Source organism: Heptranchias perlo, unplaced genomic scaffold (genome assembly GCF_035084215.1).
Source record: "Heptranchias perlo isolate sHepPer1 unplaced genomic scaffold, sHepPer1.hap1 HAP1_SCAFFOLD_225, whole genome shotgun sequence".
Lineage (NCBI taxonomy): Eukaryota > Metazoa > Chordata > Chondrichthyes > Hexanchiformes > Hexanchidae > Heptranchias > Heptranchias perlo.
The window spans coordinates 305,000-329,187 of NW_027139239.1; the positions used below are offsets into that span (position 1 = coordinate 305,000).

General features: G+C 54.8%; 1 protein-coding gene across 1 annotated transcript in view; it reads right to left on the reverse strand.

Moving 5' to 3' along the window:
- The window catches only part of LOC137310139 (FYVE, RhoGEF and PH domain-containing protein 2-like), a 464,040-nt gene that overhangs the window by 286,469 nt on the left and 153,383 nt on the right, over positions 1-24,188 (reverse strand). The window contains exon 7 of the mRNA XM_067978112.1: positions 10,120-10,258. Coding sequence (XP_067834213.1) covers positions 10,120-10,258 — 139 coding nt within the window. The remainder of the gene's footprint in view (positions 1-10,119; positions 10,259-24,188) is intronic.

Sequence of the window (24,188 nt, forward strand, 5' to 3'; positions counted from 1 at the left end):
GGCGGTCAGTGTAACCGGGTCAGTGACGGGCGGTCAGTGTAACCGGGTCAGTAACGGGCGGTGTAACCGGGTCAGTGATGGGCGGTGTAAAGGGTCAGTGACGGGCGGTGTAACCGGGTCAGTAACGGGCAGTGTAACCGGGTCAGTAACGGGCGGTGTAACCGGGTCAGTGACGGGAATTGTAACCGGATCAGTGACGGGCGGTCAGTGTAACCGGGTCAGTGACGGGCGGTCAGTGTAACCGGGTCAATGACGGGCAGTGTAACCGGGTCAGTGACGGGCGGTCAGTGTAACCGGGTCAGTAACGGGCAGTGTAACCGGGTCAGTAACGGGCAGTGTAACCGGGTCAGTGACGGGAATTGTAACCGGATCAGTGACGGGCGGTCAGTGTAACCGGGTCAGTAATGGGCAGTGTAACCGGGTCAGTGACCGGCGGTTAGTGTAACCGGGTCAGTAATGGGCCGTGTAACCGGGTCAGTGACAGCCGTTCAGTGTAACTGGGTCAGTAATGGGCGGTGTAACCGGGTCAGTGACGGGCAGGTTAACCGAGTCAGTGACGGGCGGTGTAACCGGGTCAGTTATGGGTGGTGTAACCGGGTCAGTGATGGGCGGTCAGTGTAACCGGGTCAGTAATGGGCGGTGTAACCGGGTCAGTAATGGGCGGTGTAACCGGGTCAGTAATGGGCGGTGTAACCGGGTCAGTAATGGGCGGTGTAACCGGGTCAGTGACGGGCGGTGTAACCGGGTCAGTGACGGGCGGTGTAACTGGGTCAGTGACGGGCAGTGTAACCGGGTCAGTAATGGGCGATGTAACCGGGTCAGTGATGGGCGGTCAGTGTAACTGGGTCAGTAACGGGCGGTGTGACCGGGTCAGTAACGGGCGTTGTAACCGGGTCAGTAACGGGCAGTGTAACCGGGTCAGTGACGGGCGGTCAGTGTAACCGGGTCAGTAACGGGCGGTGTAACCGGGTCAGTGACGGGCGGTCAGTGTAACCGAGTCAGTGACGGGCGGTCAGTGTAACCAGGTCAGTAACAGGCGGTCAGTGTAACCGGGTCAGTGACGGGCTGTCAGTGTAACCGGGTCAGTAATGGGCGGTCAGTGTAACCGGGTCAGTAACGGGCAATGTAACCGGGTCAGTGACGGGTGGTCAGTGTAACCGGGTCAGTGACGGGCGATCAGTGTAACCGGGTCAGTAACGGGCGGTGTAACAGGGTCAGTGACGGGCGGTGTAACCGGATCAGTGACGGGCGGTTAGTGTGACCGGGTCAGTAACGGGCAGTGTAACCGGGTCAGTAACGGGCGGTCAGTGTAACCGGGTCAGTAATGGGCAGTGTAACCGGGTCAGTGACCGGCGGTTAGTGCAACCGGGTCAGTAACGGGCAGTGTAACCGGGTCAGTGACGGGCGGTCAGTGTAACCGGGTCAGTGACGGGCGGTGTAACCGGGTCAGTAACGGGCGGTCAGTGTAACCGGGTCAGTAATGGGCAGTGTAACCGGGTCAGTGACCGGCGGTTAGTGTAACCGGGTCAGTAACGGGCAGTGTAACCGGGTCAGTGACGGGCGGTCAGTGTAACCGTGTCAGTAACGGGCAGTTAACCGGGTCAGTGACCGGCAGTGTAACCGGGTCAGTAATGGGCAGTGTAACCGGGTCAGTAACGGGCAGTGTAACCGGGTCAGTGACCGGCAGTGTAACCGGGTCAGTGACGGGCAGTGTAACTGGGTCAGTGACCGGCAGTGTAACCGGGTCAGTAACGGGCAGTGTAACCGGATCAGTGACGGGCGGTCAGTTTAACCGGGTCAGTAATGGGCAGTGTAACCGGGTCAGTGACCGGCGGTTAGTGTAACCGGGTCAGTAATGGGCAGTGTAACCGGGTCAGTGACGGGCGGGTTAACCAAGTCAGTGACGGGCGGTGTAACCGGGTCAGTTATGGGTGGTGTAACCGGGTCAGTGATGGGCGGTCAGTGTAACCGGGTCAGTAATGGGCGGTGTAACCGGGTCAGTAATGGGCGGTGTAACCGGGTCAGTGACGGGCGGTGTAACCGGGTCAGTGACGGGCGGTGTAACCGGGTCAGTGACGGGCGGTGTAACCGGGTCAGTGACGGGCGGTGTAACCGGGTCAGTGACGGGCGGTGTAACTGGGTCAGTGACGGGCAGTGTAACCGGGTCAGTAACGGGCAGTGTAACCGGGTCAGTAATGGGCAGTGTAACCGGGTCAGTGACGGACGGTCAGTGTAACCGGGTCAGTAATGGGCGGTGTAACTGGGTCAGTAACGGGCGGTGTAACCGGGTCAGTGACGGGCGGTGTAACCGGGTCAGTAATGGGCGGTGTAACTGGGTCAGTAACGGGCGGTGTAACCGGGTCAGTGACGGACGGTCAGTGTAACCGGGTCAGTAATGGGCGGTGTAACCGGGTCAGTGACGGGCAGTGTAACCGGGTCAGTGACGGGCGGTCAGTGTAACCGGGTCAGTGACGGGCAGTGTAACCGGGTCAGTGACGGGCGGTCAGTGTAACCGGGTCACTAATGGGCGGTGTAACCGGGTCAGTAACGGGCAGTGTAACCGGGTCAGTGACGGGCGGTCAGTGTAACCGGGACAGTGACGGGCAGTGTAACCGGGTCAGTGACCGGCGGTCAGTGTAACCGGGTCAGTAATGGTCATTGTAACCGGGTCAGTAACAGGCGGTCAGTGTCACCAGGTCAGTAATGGGCGGTGCAACCGGGTCAGTGACAGCCGTTCAGTGTAACTGGGTCAGTGACGGGCGGTCAGTGTAACCAGGTCAGTAATGGGCGGTGTAACTGGGTCAGTCACGGGCGGGTTAACCGGGTCAGTAATGGTCAGTGTAACCGGGTCAGTGACAGCCGTTCAGTGTAACTGGGTCAGTGACAGGCGGTCAGTGTAACCAGGTCAGTAATGGGTGGTGTAACCGGGTCAGTGACGGGCAGTGTAACCAGGTCAGTAATGGGCGGTGTAACCGGGTCAGTGACGGGCGGTGTAACCGGATCAGTAACGGGCAGTGTAACCGGGTCAGTGACGGGCGGTCAATGTAACCGGGTCAGTTATGGGTGGTGTAACCGGATCAGTGATGGGCGGTCAGTGTAACCGGGTCAGTGACGGGCGGTCAATGTAACCGGGTCAGTTATGGGTGGTGTAACCGGGTCAGTAACGGGCGGTCTGTGTAACCGGTTCAGTAATGGGCGGTGTAACCGGGTCAGTAACGGGCAGTGTAACCGGGTCAGTGACGGGCGTTTAGTGTAACCGGGTCAGTGACGGGCGGTTAGTGTAACTGGGTCAGTGATGGGCGGTCAGTGCAACCGGGTCAGTAATGGGCGATGTAACCGGGTCAGTGATGGGCGGTCAGTGTAACTGTGTCAGTAACGGGCGGTGTGACCGGGTCAGTAACGGGCGGTGTAACCGGGTCAGTAACGGGCAGTGTAACCGGGTCAGTGACGGGCGGTCAGTGTAACCAGGTCAGTAACAGGCGGTCAGTGTAACCGGGTCAGTGACGGGCGGTCAGTGTAACCGCGTCAGTAATTGGCGGTCAGTGTAACCGGGTCAGTAACGGGCAATGTAACCGGGTCAGTGACGGGCGGTCAGTGTAACCGGCTCAGTGACGGGCGGTCAGTGTAACCGGGTCAGTAACGGGCGGTGTAACCGGGTCAGTGATGGGCGGTGTAAAGGGTCAGTGACGGGCGGTGTAACCGGGTCAGTAACGGGCAGTGTAACCGGGTCAGTAACGGGCGGTGTAACCGGGTCAGTGACGGGAATTGTAACCGGATCAGTGACGGGCGGTCAGTGTAACCGGGTCAGTGACGGGCGGTCAGTGTAACCGGGTCAGTGATGGGCGGTCAGTGTAACCGGGTCAGTAACGGGCAGTGTAACCGGGTCAGTAACGGGCAGTGTAACCGGTTCAGTGACGGGAATTGTAACCGGATCAGTGACGGGCGGTCAGTGTAACCGGGTCAGTGACCGGCGGTTAGTGTAACCGGGTCAGTAATGGGCAGTGTAACCGGGTCAGTGACAGCCGTTCAGTGTAACTGGGTCAATGACGGGCGGTCAGTGCAACCAGGTCAGTAATGGGCGGTGTAACCGGGTCAGTGACGGGCGGGTTAACCGGGGCAGTAATGGGCAGTGTAACCGGGTCAGTGACGGGCAGTGTAACCAGGTCAGTAATGGGCGGTGTAACCGGGTCAGTGACGGGCGGTCAATGTAACCGGGTCAGTTATGGGTGGTGTAACCAGGTCAGTAACGGGCGGTCAGTGTAACCGGTTCAGTAATTGGCGGTGTAACCGGGTCAGTGACGGGCGGTCAATGTAACCGGGTCAGTTATGGGTGGTGTAACCGGGTCAGTAACGGGCAGTGTAACCGGGTCAGTGACGGGCGGTCAATGTAACCGGGTCAGTAATGGGCGGTGTAACCGGGTCAGTAACGGGCGGTCAGTGTAACCGGTTCAGTAATGGGCGGTGTAACTGGGTCAGTAACGGGCAGTGTAACCGGGTCAGTGACGGGCGTTTAGTGTAACCGGGTCAGTGACGGGCGGTTAGTGTAACCGGGTCAGTGATGGGCGGTCAGTGCAACCAGGTCAGTAATGGGCGGTGTAACCGGGTCAGTGATGGGCGGGTTAACCGGGGCAGTAATGGGCAGTGTAACCGGGTCAGTGACGGGCAGTGTAACCAGGTCAGTAATGGGCGGTGTAACCGGGTCAGTGACGGGCGGTCAATGTAACCGGGTCAGTTATGGGTGGTGTAACCAGGTCAGTAACGGGCGGTCAGTGTAACCGGTTCAGTAATTGGCGGTGTAACCGGGTCAGTGACGGGCGGTCAATGTAACCGGGTCAGTTATGGGTGGTGTAACCGGGTCAGTAACGGGCAGTGTAACCGGGTCAGTGACAGGCGGTCAATGTAACCGGGTCAGTAATGGGCGGTGTAACCGGGTCAGTAACGGGCGGTCAGTGTAACCGGTTCAGTAATGGGCGGTGTAACTGGGTCAGTAACGGGCAGTGTAACCGGGTCAGTGACGGGCGTTTAGTGTAACCGGGTCAGTGACGGGCGGTTAGTGTAACCGGGTCAGTGATGGGCGGTCAGTGCAACCAGGTCAGTAATGGGCGGTGTAACCGGGTCAGTGACGGGCGGGTTAACCGGGGCAGTAATGGGCAGTGTAACCGGGTCAGTGACGGGCAGTGTAACCAGGTCAGTAATGGGCGGTGTAACCGGGTCAGTGACGGGCGGTCAATGTAACCGGGTCAGTTATGGGTGGTGTAACCGGGTCAGTGATGGGCGGTCAGTGTAACCGGTTCAGTAATTTGCGGTGTAACCGGGTCAGTGACGGGCGGTAAGTGTAACCGGTTCAGTAATGGGCGGTGTAACCGGGTCAGTAACGGGCAGTGTAACCGGGTCAGTGACGGGCGTTTAGTGTAACCGGGTCAGTGACGGGCGGTTAGTGTAACCGGGTCAGTGATGGGCGGTCAGTGTAACCGGGTCAGTAATGGGCGATGTAACCGGGTCAGTGATGGGCGGTCAGTGTAACTGGGTCAGTAACGGGCGGTGTGACCGGGTCAGTAACGGGCGGTGTAACCGGGTCAGTAACGGGCAGTGTAACCGGGTCAGTGACGGGCGGTCAGTGTAACCGGGTCAGTAACGGGCGGTGTAACCGGGTCAGTGACGGGCGGTCAGTGTAACCGAGTCAGTGACGGGCGGTCAGTGTAACCAGGTCAGTAACAGGCGGTCAGTGTAACCGGGTCAGTGACGGGCGGTCAGTGTAACCGGGTCAGTAATGGGCGGTCAGTGTAACCGGGTCAGTAACGGGCAATGTAACCGGGTCAGTGACGGGTGGTCAGTGTAACCGGGTCAGTGACGGGCGGTCAGTGTAACCGGGTCAGTAACGGGCGGTGTAACAGGGTCAGTGACGGGTGGTGTAACCGGATCAGTGACGGGCAGTTAGTGTAACCGGGTCAGTAACGGGCAGTGTAACCGGGTCAGTAACGGGCGGTCAGTGTAACCGGGTCAGTAATGGGCAGTGTAACCGGGTCAGTGACCGGCGGTTAGTGTAACCGGGTCAGTAACGGGCAGTGTAACCGGGTCAGTGACGGGCGGTCAGTGTAACCGGGTCAGTGACGGTCGGTGTAACCGGGTCAGTAACGGGCGGTCAGTGCAACCGGGTCAGTAATGGGCAGTGTAACCGGGTCAGTGACCGGCGGTGTAACCGGGTCAGTAACGGGCAGTGTAACCGGGTCAGTAACGGGCGGTGTAACCGGGTCAGTGACGGGAATTGTAACCGGATCAGTGACGGGCGGTCAGTGTAACCGGGTCAGTGACGGGCGGTCAGTGTAACCGGGTCAGTGATGGGCGGTCAGTGTAACCGGGTCAGTAACGGGCAGTGTAACCGGGTCAGTAACGGGCAGTGTAACCGGTTCAGTGACGGGAATTGTAACCGGATCAGTGACGGGCGGTCAGTGTAACCGGGTCAGTGACCGGCGGTTAGTGTAACCGGGTCAGTAATGGGCAGTGTAACCGGGTCAGTGACAGCCGTTCAGTGTAACTGGGTCAATGACGGGCGGTCAGTGCAACCAGGTCAGTAATGGGCGGTGTAACCGGGTCAGTGACGGGCGGGTTAACCGGGGCAGTAATGGGCAGTGTAACCGGGTCAGTGACGGGCAGTGTAACCAGGTCAGTAATGGGCGGTGTAACCGGGTCAGTGACGGGCGGTCAATGTAACCGGGTCAGTTATGGGTGGTGTAACCAGGTCAGTAACGGGCGGTCAGTGTAACCGGTTCAGTAATTGGCGGTGTAACCGGGTCAGTGACGGGCGGTCAATGTAACCGGGTCAGTTATGGGTGGTGTAACCGGGTCAGTAACGGGCAGTGTAACCGGGTCAGTGACGGGCGGTCAATGTAACCGGGTCAGTAATGGGCGGTGTAACCGGGTCAGTAACGGGCGGTCAGTGTAACCGGTTCAGTAATGGGCGGTGTAACTGGGTCAGTAACGGGCAGTGTAACCGGGTCAGTGACGGGCGTTTAGTGTAACCGGGTCAGTGACGGGCGGTTAGTGTAACCGGGTCAGTGATGGGCGGTCAGTGCAACCAGGTCAGTAATGGGCGGTGTAACCGGGTCAGTGATGGGCGGGTTAACCGGGGCAGTAATGGGCAGTGTAACCGGGTCAGTGACGGGCAGTGTAACCAGGTCAGTAATGGGCGGTGTAACCGGGTCAGTGACGGGCGGTCAATGTAACCGGGTCAGTTATGGGTGGTGTAACCAGGTCAGTAACGGGCGGTCAGTGTAACCGGTTCAGTAATTGGCGGTGTAACCGGGTCAGTGACGGGCGGTCAATGTAACCGGGTCAGTTATGGGTGGTGTAACCGGGTCAGTAACGGGCAGTGTAACCGGGTCAGTGACAGGCGGTCAATGTAACCGGGTCAGTAATGGGCGGTGTAACCGGGTCAGTAACGGGCGGTCAGTGTAACCGGTTCAGTAATGGGCGGTGTAACTGGGTCAGTAACGGGCAGTGTAACCGGGTCAGTGACGGGCGTTTAGTGTAACCGGGTCAGTGACGGGCGGTTAGTGTAACCGGGTCAGTGATGGGCGGTCAGTGCAACCAGGTCAGTAATGGGCGGTGTAACCGGGTCAGTGACGGGCGGGTTAACCGGGGCAGTAATGGGCAGTGTAACCGGGTCAGTGACGGGCAGTGTAACCAGGTCAGTAATGGGCGGTGTAACCGGGTCAGTGACGGGCGGTCAATGTAACCGGGTCAGTTATGGGTGGTGTAACCGGGTCAGTGATGGGCGGTCAGTGTAACCGGTTCAGTAATTTGCGGTGTAACCGGGTCAGTGACGGGCGGTAAGTGTAACCGGTTCAGTAATGGGCGGTGTAACCGGGTCAGTAACGGGCAGTGTAACCGGGTCAGTGACGGGCGTTTAGTGTAACCGGGTCAGTGACGGGCGGTTAGTGTAACCGGGTCAGTGATGGGCGGTCAGTGTAACCGGGTCAGTAATGGGCGATGTAACCGGGTCAGTGATGGGCGGTCAGTGTAACTGGGTCAGTAACGGGCGGTGTGACCGGGTCAGTAACGGGCGGTGTAACCGGGTCAGTAACGGGCAGTGTAACCGGGTCAGTGACGGGCGGTCAGTGTAACCGGGTCAGTAACGGGCGGTGTAACCGGGTCAGTGACGGGCGGTCAGTGTAACCGAGTCAGTGACGGGCGGTCAGTGTAACCAGGTCAGTAACAGGCGGTCAGTGTAACCGGGTCAGTGACGGGCGGTCAGTGTAACCGGGTCAGTAATGGGCGGTCAGTGTAACCGGGTCAGTAACGGGCAATGTAACCGGGTCAGTGACGGGTGGTCAGTGTAACCGGGTCAGTGACGGGCGGTCAGTGTAACCGGGTCAGTAACGGGCGGTGTAACAGGGTCAGTGACGGGTGGTGTAACCGGATCAGTGACGGGCAGTTAGTGTAACCGGGTCAGTAACGGGCAGTGTAACCGGGTCAGTAACGGGCGGTCAGTGTAACCGGGTCAGTAATGGGCAGTGTAACCGGGTCAGTGACCGGCGGTTAGTGTAACCGGGTCAGTAACGGGCAGTGTAACCGGGTCAGTGACGGGCGGTCAGTGTAACCGGGTCAGTGACGGTCGGTGTAACCGGGTCAGTAACGGGCGGTCAGTGCAACCGGGTCAGTAATGGGCAGTGTAACCGGGTCAGTGACCGGCGGTTAGTGTAACCGGGTCAGTAACGGGCAGTGTAACCGGGTCAGTGACGGGCGGTCAGTGTAACCGGGTCAGTAACGGGCAGTGTAACCGGGTCAGTGACCGGCAGTGTAACCGGGTCAGTAATGGGCAGTGTAACCGGGTCAGTGACCGGCAGTATAACCGGGTCAGTGACGGGCAGTGTAACTGGGTCAGTGACCGGCAGTGTAACCGGGTCAGTAACGGGCAGTGTAACCGGATCAGTGACGGGCGGTCAGTGTAACCGGGTCAGTAATGGGCAGTGTAACCGGGTCAGTGACCGGCGGTTAGTGTAACCGGGTCAGTAATGGGCAGTGTAACCGGGTCAGTGATGGGCAGTGTAACCGGGTCAGTGACAGGCGGTCAGTGTAACCGGGTCAGTGACGAGCGGTCAGTGTAACCGGGTCAGTGACGGGCGGTGTAACCGGGTCAGTGATGGGCAGTGTAACCGGGTCAGTGATGGGCAGTGTAACCGGGTCAGTGACGGGCGGTCAGTGTAACCGGGTCAGTAACGGGCAGTATAACCGGGTCAGTAATGGGCGGTGTAACCGGGTCAGTGACGGGCGGTGTAACCGGGTCAGTGACGGGCAGTGTAACCGGGTCAGTGACGGGCGGTCAGTGTAACCGGGTCAGTAATGGGCAGTGTAACCGGGTCAGTGACCGGCGGTCAGTGTAACCGGGTCAGTAACGGGCAGTGTAACCGGGTCAGTGACGGGCAGTGTAACCGGGTCAGTGACGGGCGGTCAGTGTAACCGGGTCAGTAATGGGCAGTGTAACCGGGTCAGTGACCGGCGGTCAGTGTAACCGGGTCAGTAATGGGCAGTGTAACCTGGTCAATAATGGGCAGTGTAACCGGGTCAGTGACAGGCGGTCAGTGTAACCGGGTCAGTGACGGGCGGTCAGTGTAACCGGGTCAGTGATGGGCAGTGTAACCGGGTCAGTAATGGGCAGTGTAACCGTGTCAGTAATGGGCAGTGTAACCGGGTCAGTGATGGGCAGTGTAACCAGGTCAGTAACGGGCGGTGTAACCGGGTCAGTGATGGGCGGTGTAACCGGGTCAGTAATGGGCGGTGTAACCGGGTCAGTGATGGACGGTGTAACCGGGTCAGTGATGGGCGGTGTAACCGGGTCAGTGATGGGCGGTGTAACCGGGTCAGTGATGGGCGGTGTAACCGGGTCAGTGATGGGCGGTGTAACCGGGTCAGTGATGGGCGGTGTAACCGGGTCAGTAATGGGCGGTGTAACCGGGTCAGTAATGGGCGGTGTAACCGGGTCAGTAATGGGCGGTGTAACTATCAGTTTTTGGGTCTACAGTGGGTCCAGGAGTTCTCTGGTTAATTCTAGTGGAAGGATAGAATCACACTGGTGGTGCCCACTCTGGGGCGGATAATGCACCAACGCCCTGCTCTTACTCTCTGCATCGGTCCTGTCTGATGAGTCCAACGGCAGCTTCCTCAGGTAGTCCTTCAGCAGCATCTGGTAGCGAGGGATTCTCTGCACAGGCTCCAGCATGTGATGCTGCAGAGACAGACTGCCGCACTCCCCCTGTGCCTGTAAAACACACAAGGTTATAGCAGCTCACTCAGCCTCCCCCAACCCCCCTCCATTACAATAAGCCAGTCTAACCACACTGTTAATGACAATCCGCTTACCCCCATTATTACACTATTATATTACCCCCATTATTACACTATTATATTACCCCCATTATTACACTATTATATTACCCCCATTATTACACTATTATATTACCCCCATTATTACACTATTATATTACCCCCATTATTACACTATTATATTACACCCATTATAACACTGTTATATTACACCCAATATAAACACTGTTATATTACACCCATTATAACAATGTTATATTACACCCATTATTACACTATTATATTACACCCATTATTACACTATTATATTACACCCATTATAACACTGTTATATTACACCCATTATAAACACTGTTATATTACCCCCATTATTACACTATTATATTACACCCATTATAACAATGTTATATTACACCCATTATAAACACTGTTATATTACCCCCATTATTACACTATTATATTACACCCATTATAAACACTGTTATATTACCCCCATTATTACACTATTATATTACACCCATTATTACACTATTATATTACATCCATTATTACACTATTATATTACATCCATTATTACACTATTATATTACACCCATTATAACACTGTTATATTACACACATTATAACGATGTTATATTACATCTATTATCACACTGTTATTTTATACTTATTATCACAGTTATATCACACCCAATATCGCACTATTATATTACACCCATTATCACACATATAATACACCTTTTATCACACTGCTTTATTACAGCTATTATCCCACTATCACTCATATTATACCTATTATCACACATAATACACCCATTATCACACTGTTATATTACACCCATTATCACACTGTTATATTACACCCATTATTACACTTTTATATTACACCCGTTGTCACACTGTTATTTTACAATGAATATGAAACTGTTATGTTACACCCATTATCACACTGTTATAACACACCCATTATCGCACTATTTTATTACAGCCATTATCACAATGTTATTTCACACGCATTATCGCACTGTGTGTGGGGTGGTGGGAGGGGTGGGTGGGTGGGGGGGGTGGGGTGGTGGGGGGTGTGTGGGGGGTGATGGGAGGGGTGGGTGGGTGGGGGGGTGGGTGGGTGGGGTGGTGGGGGGGTGTGGGGTGGTGGGGGGGTGGGTGGGTGGGGTGGTGGGGGGGTGGGGTGAGGTGGGCTGGGTGGGGCGAGTGAGAACAGTGGTCTCCCAGTAGAATCGGGGAGGGGGGGCTGTCCCAGTTTCAGGGTCACCCCTCATTCACAGAGTGGAGGACAGCTGAGGACACGAGGAGGATGATCAGTGCTCATGGGCCGTTTGCCAATCAGGTGTCGGTTAATCAGGCAATGCTGCATCTTCTCAACGACGGGCAGCAGCTTAAAGGGGATGTGCATTTTTTGCGGACAGAGCAGGAAGCAACACTCTGAGAGGTATCTGGGGGCAGGAGGGGCTCCAGCCCGGCCCAGGGTTTTTGACTGCAGCTGCAGTAATGCTGAAGGAGCAAAGTTCACAATAGAAAGGGGATTTACCTCACCGATGGGCAGTTGGTGGTGACCAAGACAAATTGATCATCGGGCATGGTGTCATGTGACGCTGGTCAGCAATGTCCCCAGTACCTGGCTGAGTTTTGTAAGAAGTTTAATGATCTCTCCAGGACTGCCAAGGTAAGACTCTCCTTCACATCTCCCATACTTTCTGTACAGCCCTGCATGTTCTTACCCTTTTCCGAAGCACCATCAATCTCTCCCTTTCTCACCTCCCATAGATCTCCATAAGTCAGCGGGAACACCATTGCTCCTCCCTCCCACCCTCCGAACCTGCTCCTCCCGCCCACCCTCCGAACCTGCTCCTCCCTCCCACCCTCCGAACCTGCTCCTCCCTCCCACCCTCCGAACCTGCTCCTCCCGCCCACCCTCTGAACCTTCTCCTCCCTCCCACCCTCCGAACCTGCTCCTCCCGCCCACCCTCTGAACCTTCTCCTCCCGCCCACCCTCCGAACCTGCTCCTCCCTCCCACCCACCGAACCTGCTCCTCCCTCCCACCCTCCGAACCTTCTCCTCCCGCCCACCCTCCGAACCTGCTCCTCCCTCCCACCCTCTGAACCTGCTCCTCCCTCCCACCCTCCGAACCTTCTCCTCCCGCCCACCCTCCGAACCTGCTCCTCCCGCCCACCCTCCGAACCTGCTCCTCCCTCCCACCCTCTGAACCTTCTCCTCCCTCCCACCCTCTGAACCTTCTCCTCCCTCCCACCCTCCGAACCTTCTCCTCCCGCCCACCCTCTGAACCTGCTCCTCCCGCCCACCCTCCGAACCTTCTCCTCCCTCCCACCTTCTGAACCTTCTCCTCCCTCCCACCCTCCGAACCTTCTCCTCCCTCCCACCCTCTGAACCTGCTCCTCCCTCCCACCCTCCGAACCTTCTCCTCCCGCCCACCCTCTGAACCTGCTCCTCCCTCCCACCCTCTGAACCTTCTCCTCCCTCCCACCCTCCGAACCTGCTCCTCCCTCCCACCCTCCGAACCTGCTCCTCCCCCCACCCTCCGAACCTTCTCCTCCCTCCCACCCTCCGAACCTGCTCCTCCCTCCTACCCTCCGAACCTGCTCCTCCCGCCCACCCTCCGAACCTTCTCCTCCCTCCCACCCTCCGAACCTGCTCCTCCCCCCACCCTCCGAACCTGCTCCTCCCTCCTACCCTCCGAACCTGCTCCTCCCGCCCACCCTCCGAACCTGCTCCTCCCTCCTACCCTCCGAACCTGCTCCTCCCCCCACCCTCCGAACCAGCTCCTCCCTCCCACCCTCCGAACCTGCTCCTCCCCCCACCCTCCGAACCTGCTCCTCCCCCCACCCTCCGAACCTGCTCCTCCCCCCACCCTCTGAACCTTCTCCTCCCTCCCACCCTCCGAACCTGCTCCTCCCCCCACCCTCTGAACCTTCTCCTCCCTCCCACCCTCCGAACCTGCTCCTCCCCCCACCCTCTGAACCTTCTCCTCCCTCCCACCCTCCGAACCTGCTCCTCCCCCCACCCTCTGAACCTTCTCCTCCCTCCCACCCTCCGAACCTGCTCCTCCCCCCACCCTCCGAACCTGCTCCTCCCCCCACCCTCCGAACCTGCTCCTCCCTCCCACCCTCCGAACCTGCTCCTCCCCCCACCCTCCGAACCTGCTCCTCCCTCCTACCCTCCGAACCTGCTCCTCCCCCCACCCTCCGAACCTGCTCCTCCCTCCCACCCTCTGAACCTTCTCCTCCCCCCACCCTCCGAACCTGCTCCTCCCTCCCACCCTCTGAACCTTCTCCTCCCTCCCACCCTCCAAACCTGCTCCTCCCTCCCACCCTCTGAACCTTCTCCTCCTGCCCACCCTCTGAACCTTCTCCTCCGGCCCATCCTCTGAAACGAAGCACAATACGGTAAGCTGCCTCATACATGTTGAAAACAACTGTGGGATTACCAACACAGCAGGAGGTCATGGCACAGGAGGAGGTCACAGCAAACACTCACGCCAATGGAAGAGGCTGCTATCGACATCATGGGGAGACACAGAGCAGCCAGTACAGGAGATGGCAAGGCTGGAGATCTGGCACCACAGGGCGAGGAGGCATCTCCGCTCCCTCTTCTCTTTCAGTCACACACTGAGCATGATAACCTGGTGGGTTATTTTCATTTTTTCTCGGGATGCTCAATTGGAGGAGGGCCAATTTCAGTGGGATGAGAACAGATCTGGCCCGGGTAAATTGGAATCAAAGATTGGCAGGCAAAACTATAATTGAACAATGGACGGCCTTTAAGGAGGAGATGGTTCAGGTACAGTCTGGGTACATTCCCATGAGGCAGAAAGGTGGGGCAACTATAGCCAGAGCTCCCTGGATGACAAAAGAGATAGAGAGTAAGATGAAACGGAAAAAGGGGGCGTATGACAGATGTCAGATTGTTAACACAAGTGAGAACCAGGCAGAATACAGAAAGTTCAGAGAAGTGAAAAAGGAAATCAGAGGGGCAAAGAGAGAGTATGAGAATAGACTGGCGGCCAACGTAAAAGGGAATCTAAAAGCCTTCTATAGGAATGTCAACAGTAAACAGGTAGTAAGGGGAGGGGTGGGGCCGATTAGGGATCATAAAGGAGATCTACTCATGGAGGCAGAGGGCATGGCTGAGGTACTAAATGAGTACTTTGCATCTGTCTTTACCAAGGAAGAAGATGCTGCCAGAGTCTCAGTAAAGGAAGATAAAGTTGAGATACTGGATGGGCTGAAAATTGATAAAGAGGAGGTACTAGAAAGGCTGGCTGTACTTAAAGTAGATAAGTCACCCGGTCCGGATGGGATGCATCCTAGGTTGCTGAGGGAAGTAAGGGTGGAAATTGCGGAGGTACTGGTCATAATCTTCCAAACATCCGTGGATACAGGGGTGGTGCCAGAGGACTGGAGAATTGCAAATGTTACACCCTTGTTCAAAAAAGGGTGTAAGGATAAACCCAGCAACTACAGGCCAGTCAGTTTAACCTCGGTGGTGGGGAAACTTTTAGAAACGATAATCCGGGACAGAATTAATAGTCACTTGGACAAGTGTGGATTGATTGGGAAAGTCAGCACCGATTTGTTAAAGGCAAATCGTGTTCAACTAACTTGATTGAGTTTTTTGATGAGGTAACAGAGAGGGTAGATGAGGGCAATGCGGTTGATGTGGTGTATGTGGACTTTCAAAAGGCGTTTGATAAAGTGCCGCATGGTAGGCTTATCATCAAGATTGCGGCCCATGGAATAAAGGGGGCAGTAGCAACATGGATACAGAATTGGCTAAGGGGCAGGAAACAGAGGGTATTGGTGAACGGTTGTTTTTCGGACTGGAGGGAGGTGTACAGTGGTGTTCCCCAGGGGTCGGTGCTGGGACCACTGCTTTTCTTGATATATATTAATGACTTGGACTTGGGTGTACAGGGCACAATTTCAAAATTTGCAGATGACAAGAAATTTGGAAGGGTAGTAAACAATGAGGAGGATAGTGATAGACTTCAAAAGGATATAGACAGGCTGGTGGAATGGGCGGACACGTGGCAGATGAAATTTAACGCAGAAAAATGCGAAGTGATACATTTCGGTAGGAAGATCGAGGAGAGGCAATATAAACTAAAGGGCACAACTCTAAAAGGGGTCCAGGAACAGAGAGATCTGGGGGTATATGTACATAAATCATTGAAGGTAGCAGGGCAGGTTGAGAAAGTGGTTAAAAAAGCATACAGGATCCTGGGCTTTATAAATAGAGGCATAGAGTACAAAAGTATGGAAGTTATGATGAACCTTTATAAAACACTGGTTCGGCCACAACTGGAGAATTGTGTCCAGTTCTGGGCACCGCACTTTAGGAAAGATGTGAAGGCCTTAGAGAGGGTGCAGAAGAGATTTACTAGAATGATTCCAGGGATGAGGGACTTTAGTTATGTGGATAGACTGGAGAAGCTGGGGTTGTTCTCCTTGGAACAGAGATGGTTGAGAGGAGATTTGATCGAGATATTCAAAATCATGAAGGGTCTAGACAGAGTAAATAGAGAGAAACTGTTCCCATTGGTGGAGGGGTCAAGGACCAGAGGACATAGATTTAAGGTGATTGACAAAAGAACCAAAGGTAACATGAGGAAAAACTTTTTTACCCAGCGAGTGGTTAGGATCTGGAATGCACTGCTCGAGGGGGTGGAGGAGGCAGATTCAATCGTGGCCTTCAAAAGGGAACTGGATAAATACTTGAAAGGAAAATAATTGCAGGGCTACGGGGAAAGGGCGGGGGAGTGGGACTGACTGGATTGCTCTTGCATAGAGCCGGCACGGACTCGATGGGTTGAATGGCCTCCTTCCATGCTGTAACCTTTCTATGATTCTATCATTCTATGTGGGCAAGGCCGGTATTTATTGAAGTCACGTATAGGCCAGACCGTGTGGGACTGGAGTCACATATATCCAGACTGTGTGGGACTGGAGTCACATATATCCAGACTGTGTGGGACTGGAGTCACATATATCCCGACCGTGTGGGACTGGAGTCACATATATCCCGATCGTGTGGGCCCAGACCGGGTAAGGACGGCAGATTTCCTCCCCTAAAGGGCATTAGTGAACCAGACGGGTTTTTCGACAATCCGAATTCACTGTCACTGTCACTGATCACAGACTTTTCTTCTAGAGATGCTTTAAACTGAATTCAATTATCAAACTGCCTTAGTGGGAATTAAACTGGCAGCAGGGGCTTACACCAGAGCGAGGAATAACTTTCTCCCCATCCCCTCTGTCACCAGTGTCTGCTCCCTCATCAGGCTGAGGGTCCTCTTCCAGTGGTGGCTCCATGTGTTGTCCCTGTTGCAGAGCAAAGTTATGCAGCACACAGCAAACCACAGTATGTCCGCGACTCTCTCTCTGGGCTGTATTGTAGGAAGCCACCAGGTCTGTCCGGGTAGTGGAGTCTTTGCTCGAGGACTCCAACGATCTGCTCGGTGAGGGCTCCAGGTGACCTGTCAATGTGATTGTTGCTCAGTTTAGCCACCAAGCATATGGGTTCCTGAGAGGAGTCATGAGTCCAGTGTGCAGGAATCACCCTCGTCATGAATCCAGTGTGCAGGAATCGCCCCCGTCATGAGTCCAGTGCAGGAATCACCCTCGTCATGAATCCAGTGTGCAGGAATCGCCCTCGTCATGAGTCCAGTGCAGGAATCACCCTCGTCATGAATCCAGTGTGCAGGAATCGCCCTCGTCATGAATCCAGTGTGCAGGAATCACCCTCGTCATGAGTCCAGTGTGCAGGAATCGCCCTCGTCTTGAATCCAGTGTGCAGGAATCGCCCTCGTCGTGAATCCAGTGTGCAGGAATCGCCCTCGTCTTGAATCCAGTGTGCAGGAATCGCCCTCGTCATGAATACAGTGTGCAGGAATCACCCTCGTCATGAATCCAGTGTGCAGGAATCGCCCTCGTCATGAGTCCAGTGTGCAGGAATCACCCTCGTCGTGAATCCAGTGTGCAGGAATCGCCCTCGTCTTGAATCCAGTGTGCAGGAATCGCCCTCGTCATGAATCCAGTGTGCAGGAATCGCCCTCGTCTTGAATCCAGTGTGCAGGAATCGCCCTCGTCTTGAATCCAGTGTGCAGGAATCGCCCTCGTCATGAGTCCAGTGTGCAGGAATCACCCTCGTCATGAATCCAGTGTGCAGGAATCACCCTCGTCATGAATCCAGTGTGCAGGAATCGCCCTCGTCATAGAATCATAGAATCATAGAAGTTACAACATGGAAACAGGCCCTTCGGCCCAACATGTCCATGTCGCCCAGTTTATACCACTAAGCTAGTCCCAATTGCCTGCACTTGGCCCATATCCCTCGATACCCATCTTCCCCATGTAACTGTCCAAATGCTTTTTAAAAGACAAAATTGTACCCGCCTCTACTACTGCCTCTGGCAGCTCGTTCCAGACACTCACCACCCTTTGAGTGAAAAAATTGCCCCTCTGGATCCTTTTGTATCTCTCCCCTCTCACCTTAAATCTGTGCCCCCTCGTTATAGACTCCCCTACCTTTGGGAAAAGATTTTGACTATCGACCTTATCTATGCCCCTCATTATTTTATAGACTTCTATAAGATCACCCCTTAACCTCCTACTCTCCAGGGAATAAAGTCCCAGTCTGTCTAACCTCTCCCTGTAAGTCAAACCATCAAGTCCCGGTAGCATCCTAGTAAATCTTTTCTGCACTCTTTCTAGTTTAATAATATCCTTTCTATAATAGGGTGACCAGAACTGTACACAGTACTCCAAGTGTGGCCTCACCAATGCCCTGTACAACTTCAACAAGACATCCCAACTCCTGCATTCAATGTTCTGACCAATGAAACCAAGCATGCTGAATGCCTTCTTCACCACCCTATCCACCTGTGACTCCACTTTCAAGGAGCTATGAATCTGTACTCCTAGATCTCTTTGTTCTATAACTCTCCCCAACGCCCTACCATTAACGGAGTAGGTCCTGGCCCGATTCGATCTACCAAAATGCATCACCTCACATTTATCTAAATTAAACTCCATCTGCCATTCATCGGCCCACTGGCCCAATTTATCAAGATCCCGTTGCAATCCTAGATAACCTTCTTCACTGTCCACAATGCCACCAATCTTGGTGTCATCTGCAAACTTACTAACCATGCCTCCTAAATTCTCATCCAAATCATTAATATAAATAACAAATAACAACGGACCCAGCACCGATCCCTGAGGCACACCGCTGGACACAGGCATCCAGTTTGAAAAACAACCCTCGACAACCACCCTCTGTCTTCTGTCGTCAAGCCAATTTTGTATCCAATTGGCTACCTCACCTTGGATCCCATGAGATTTAACCTTATGTAACAACCTACCATGCGGTACCTTGTCAAATGCTTTGCTGAAGTCCATGTAGACCACGTCTACTGCACAGCCCTCATCTATCTTCTTCGTTACCCCTTCAAAAAACTCAATCAAATTCGTGAGACATGATTTTCCTCTCACAAAACCATGCTGACTGTTCCTAATTAGTCCCTGCCTCTCCAAATGCCTGTAGATCCTGTCCCTCAGAATACCCTCTAACAACTTACCCACTACAGATGTCAGGCTCACTGGTCTGTAGTTCCCAGGCTTTTCCCTGCCGCCCTTCTTAAACAAAGGCACAACATTTGCTACCCTCCAATCTTCAGGCACCTCACCTGTAGCGGTGGATGATTCAAATATCTCTGCTAGGGGACCCGCAATTTCCTCCCTAACCTCCCATAACGTCCTGGGATACATTTCATCAGGTCCCGGAGATTTATCTACCTTGATGCGCGTTAAGACTTCCAGCACCTCCCTCTCTGTAATATGTACACTCCTCAAGACATCACTATTTATTTCCCCAAGTTCCCTAACATCCATGCCTTTCTCAACCGTAAATACCGATGTGAAATATTCATTCAGGATCTCACCCATCTCTTGTGGTTCCGCACATAGATGACCTTGTTGATCCTTAAGAGGCCCTACTCTCTCCCTAGTTACCCTTTTGCCCTTTATGTATTTGTAGAAGCTCTTTGGATTCACCTTTGCCTGATCTGCCAAAGCAATCTCATATCCCCTTTTTGCCCTCCTCATTTCTCTCTTAACTCTACTCCGGCAATCTCTATACTCTTCAAGGGATCCACTTGATCCCAGCTGCCTATGCATGTCATATGCCTCCTTCTTATTTTTGACTAGTGCCTCAATCTCCCGAGTCATCCAAGGTTCCCTACTTCTACCAGCCTTGCCCTTCACTTTATAAGGAATGTGCTTACCCTGAACCCTGGTTAACACACTTTTGAAAGCCTCCCACTTACCAGACGTCCCTTTGCCTGCCAACAGACTCTCCCAATCAACTTCTGAAAGTTCCTGTCTAATACCATCAAAATTGGCCTTTCCCCAATTTAGAATTTTAACTTTTGGGCCAGACCTATCCTTCTCCATAGCTATCTTAAAACTAATGGAATTATGATCACTGGTCCCAAAGTGATCCCTCACTAACACTTCTGTCACCTGCCCTTCCTTATTTCCCAAGAGGAGGTCAAGTTTTGCCCCCTCTCTAGTCGGGCCATCCACATACTGAATGAGAAATTCCTCCTGAATACACTCAACAAATTTCTCTCCATCCAAGCCCCTAATGCTATGGCTGTCCCAGTCAATGTTGGGAAAGTTAAAGTCCCCTACTATTACCACCCTATTTTTCTTGCAGCTGTCTGTAATCTCCTTACATATTTGCTCCTCAATTTCCCGTTGACTATTTGGGGGTCTGTAGTACAATCCTATCAAAGTGATCTCTCCCTTCTTATTTTTCAGTTCTACCCATATGGACTCAGTGGGCGAACCCTCGGATATATCCCCTCTCACTACTGCCATGATGTTCTCCCGAATCAAGAACGCAACTCCCCCTCCTCTCTTACCTCCTGCTCTATCTTTCCTATAGCATCTGTACCCTGGAACATTGAGCTGCCAGTCCTGCCCCTCCCTTAGCCATGTTTCAGTAATAGCTATAACATCCCAGTCCCATGTACCCATCCATGCCCTGAGTTCATCTGCCTTGCCCATCAGACTTCTTGCATTGAAATAAGCATGAATCCAGTGTGCAGGAATCACCCCTGTCATGAATCCAGTGTGAAGGAATCGCCCTTGTCATGAATCCAGTGTGAAGGAATCGACCCCGTCATGAATCCAGTGTGCAGGAATCGCCCTCGTCATGAGTCCAGTGTGCAGGAATCACCCTTGTCATGAATCCAGTGTGCAGGAATCGCCCTCGTCATGAATCCAGTGTGCAGGAATCACCCTCGTCATGAGTCCAGTGCAGGAATCGCCCTCGTCATGAATCCAGTGTGCAGGAATCACCCTTGTCATGAGTCCAGTGCAGGAATCGCCCTCGTCATGAATCCAGTGTGCAGGAATCACCCTTGTCATGAGTCCAGTGTGCAGGAATCACCCTCGTCATGAATCCAGTGTGCAGGAATCACCCTCGTCATGAGTCCAGTGCAGGAATCGCTCTTGTCCCCAAGCAGCCAGCCTCTGTTGAGGCAAAGAGTTGGGGGGACGGAGGGTTGATGCAAGGTGAAAGCATTGTGACAGCTGCCAGGAGTGGAGGCCCTTGCAAATCTTGAAGGCAGTGGGGTCGTGTGAAGGAGCTCGCCAGGTGATGTGGGACAGTCAATGACAACCTGGAGTTGGGGGAAGTCTGCAATCTGAGAACTGCAGAGCCCCATCCTTCTGCTGCCAGTTGTCCATGTGGAAAGTGATGAAGGCATCAGTTACCTGTTCAATACAAGCATGGGCTGCAGGTTGACTAGTGTTGCTGATTCCCCTGTGACAGCCTGCAAGGAGCTGGAGGCAATGAATTTCAAGGGTTGCAGTGGCCTTGCCTGTGTAATGCAGTGCTCGGTGTGACAGTGAATCTCAGGTCTTGCTGTCAGAGGTGACACGACTCTGTCACACCCTCCCTGGAGAAGATCAGCCTCCTTACCCACTGCACCTCACAGAAATCCAGGTATATTATCCTGGGCCCATATCATCCTGTGAACTCACCTCCTTTTATTGGCTCTCCTTGCAACTGTAGCTCCATTTGCTCCTCCTCCACCTCCTGATCCTCCTCCCCCGCTTCCTCCTCCTCCTGATCCTCCTCCCCCTCTTTATCATCCACCTCCTGATCCTCCTCCCCCTATTCCTCCTCCTCCTCCTCCTCTTCCTCCACCTCCTGATCCTCCTCCTCCTCTTCCTCCACCTCCTGATCCTCCTCCCCCTCTTCCTCCACCTCCTGATCCTCCTCCCCCTCTTCCTCCTCCTCCTGATCCTCCGCCTCTTCTTTATCCTCCACCTCCTGATCCTCCTCCCCCTCTTCCTCCTCCTCCTGATCCTCCGCCTCTTCTTTATCCTCCTCCTCCTCTTCCTCCACCTCCTGATCCTCCTCCCCCTCTTCCTCCACCTCCTGATCCTCCTCCCCCTCTTCCTCCTCCTCCTGATCCTCCGCCTCTTCTTTATCCTCCACCTCCTGATCCTCCTCCCCCTCTTCCTCCTCCTCCTGATCCTCCGCCTCTTCTTTATCCTCCTCCTCCTCTTCCTCCTCCTCTTCCTCCACCTCCTGATCCTCCTCCCCCTCTTCCTCCACCTCCTGATCCTCCGCCTCTTCTTTATCCTCCACCTCCTGATCCTCCTCCCCCTCTTCCTCCTCCTCCTGATCCTCCGCCTCTTCTTTATCCTCCACCTCCTGATCCTCCTCCCCCTCTTCCTCCTCCTCCTGATCCTCCGCCTCTTCTTTATCCTCCTCCTCCTCCTCCTCCTCCTCCTCTTCCTCCACCTCCTGATCCTCCTCCCCCTCTTCCTCCACCTCATGATCCTCCTCCCCCTCTTCCTCCTCCTCCTGATCCTCCGCCTCTTCTTTATCCTCCACCTCCTGATCCTCCTCCCCCTCTTCCTCCTCCTCCTGATCCTCCGCCTCTTCTTTATCCTCCTCCTCCTCCTCCTCCTCTTCCTCTTCCTCCACCTCCTGATCCTCCTCCCCCTCTTCCTCCACCTCCTGATCCTCCTCCCCCACCTCCTCCTCCTCCTGATCCTCCTCCTCCTCCTCCTGATCCTCCTCCTCCTCCTCCTCCTCCTCCTGATCCTCCTCCTCCTCTTCCTCCACCTCCTGATCCTCCTCCCCCTATTCCTCCTCCTCCTCCTCCTGATCCTCCTCCCCCTCTTCCTCCTCCTCCTGATCCTCCGCCTCTTCTTTATCCTCCTCCTCCTCCTCCTCCTCCTCCTCTTCCTCCTCCTCCTGATCCTCCTCCTCCTCTTTATCCTCCACCTCCTGATCCTCCTCCCCCGCTTCCTCCTCCTCCTCCTCCTGATCCTCCTCCTCCTCCTCCTGATCCTCCTCCTCCTCCTCTTCCTCCACCTCCTCCTCCTCCTCCTCCTGATCTTCCTCCTCCTCCTGATCCTCCGCCTCTTCTTTATCCTCCTCCTCCTCCTCCTCCTCCTCCTCTTCCTCCTCCTCCTGATCCTCCTCCTCCTCTTTATCCTCCACCTCCTGATCCTCCTCCCCCGCTTCCTCCTCCTCCTCCTCCTGATCCTCCTCCTCCTCCTCCTGATCCTCCTCCTCCTCCTCTTCCTCCACCTCCTCCTCCTCCTCCTCCTGATCCTCCTCCTCCTCTTCCTCCACCTCCTGATCCTCCTCCCCCTCTTCCTCCTCCTCCTGATCTTCCTCCTCCTCCTCCTCCTCTTCCTCCACCTCCTCCTCCTCCTCCTCCTGATCCTCCTCCTCCTCTTCCTCCACCTCCTGATCCTCCTCCCCCTCTTCCTCCACCTCCTGATCCTCCTCCCCCTCTTCCTCCACCTCCTGATCCTCCTCCCCCTCTTCCTCCTCCTCTGATCCTCCTCCCCCTCTTCCTCCTCCTCCTGATCCTCCGCCTCTTCTTTATCCTCCTCCCCCTCTTCCTCCTCCTCCTGATCTTCCTCCTCCTCCTCCTCCTCCTCCTCTTCCTCCACCTCCTGATCCTCCTCCCCCTCTTCCTCCTCCCCCTATTCCTCCTCCTCCTCCTCCTCCTCCTGATCTTCCTCCTCCTCCTCCTCCTCCTCCTCTTCCTCCACCTCCTGATCCTCCTCCCCCTCTTCCTCCTCCTCCTGATCCTCCGCCTCTTCTTTATCCTCCTCCTCCTCTTCCTCCACCTCCTGATCCTCCTCCCCCTCTTCCTCCTCCTCCTGATCCTCCGCCTCTTCTTTATCCTCCTCCTCCTCTTCCTCCACCTCCTGATCCTCCTCCCCCTCTTCCTCCACCTCCTGATCCTCCTCCCCCTCTTCCTCCTCCTCCTGATCCTCCGCCTCTTCTTTATCCTCCACCTCCTGATCCTCCTCCCCCTCTTCCTCCTCCTCCTGATCCTCCGCCTCTTCTTTATCCTCCTCCTCCTCCTCCTCCTCCTCCTCTTCCTCCACCTCCTGATCCTCCTCCCCCTCTTCCTCCACCTCCTGATCCTCCTCCCCCTCTTCCTCCTCCTCCTGATCCTCCGCCTCTTCTTTATCCTCCACCTCCTGATCCTCCTCCCCCTATTCCTCCTCCTCCTCCTCCTGATCCTCCTCCTCCTCTTTATCCTCCACCTCCTGATCCTCCTCCCCCTCTTCCTCTTCCTCCACCTCCTGATCCTCCTCTTCCTCCACCTCCTGATCCTCCTCTTCCTCCACCTCCTGATCCTCCTCTTCCTCCACCTCCTGATCCTCCTCCCCCTCTTCCTCCACCTCCTGATCCTCCTCCCCCTCTTCCTCCACCTCCTGATCCTCCTCCTCCTCTTCCTCCACCTCCTGATCCTCCTCCCCCGCTTCCTCCTCCTCCT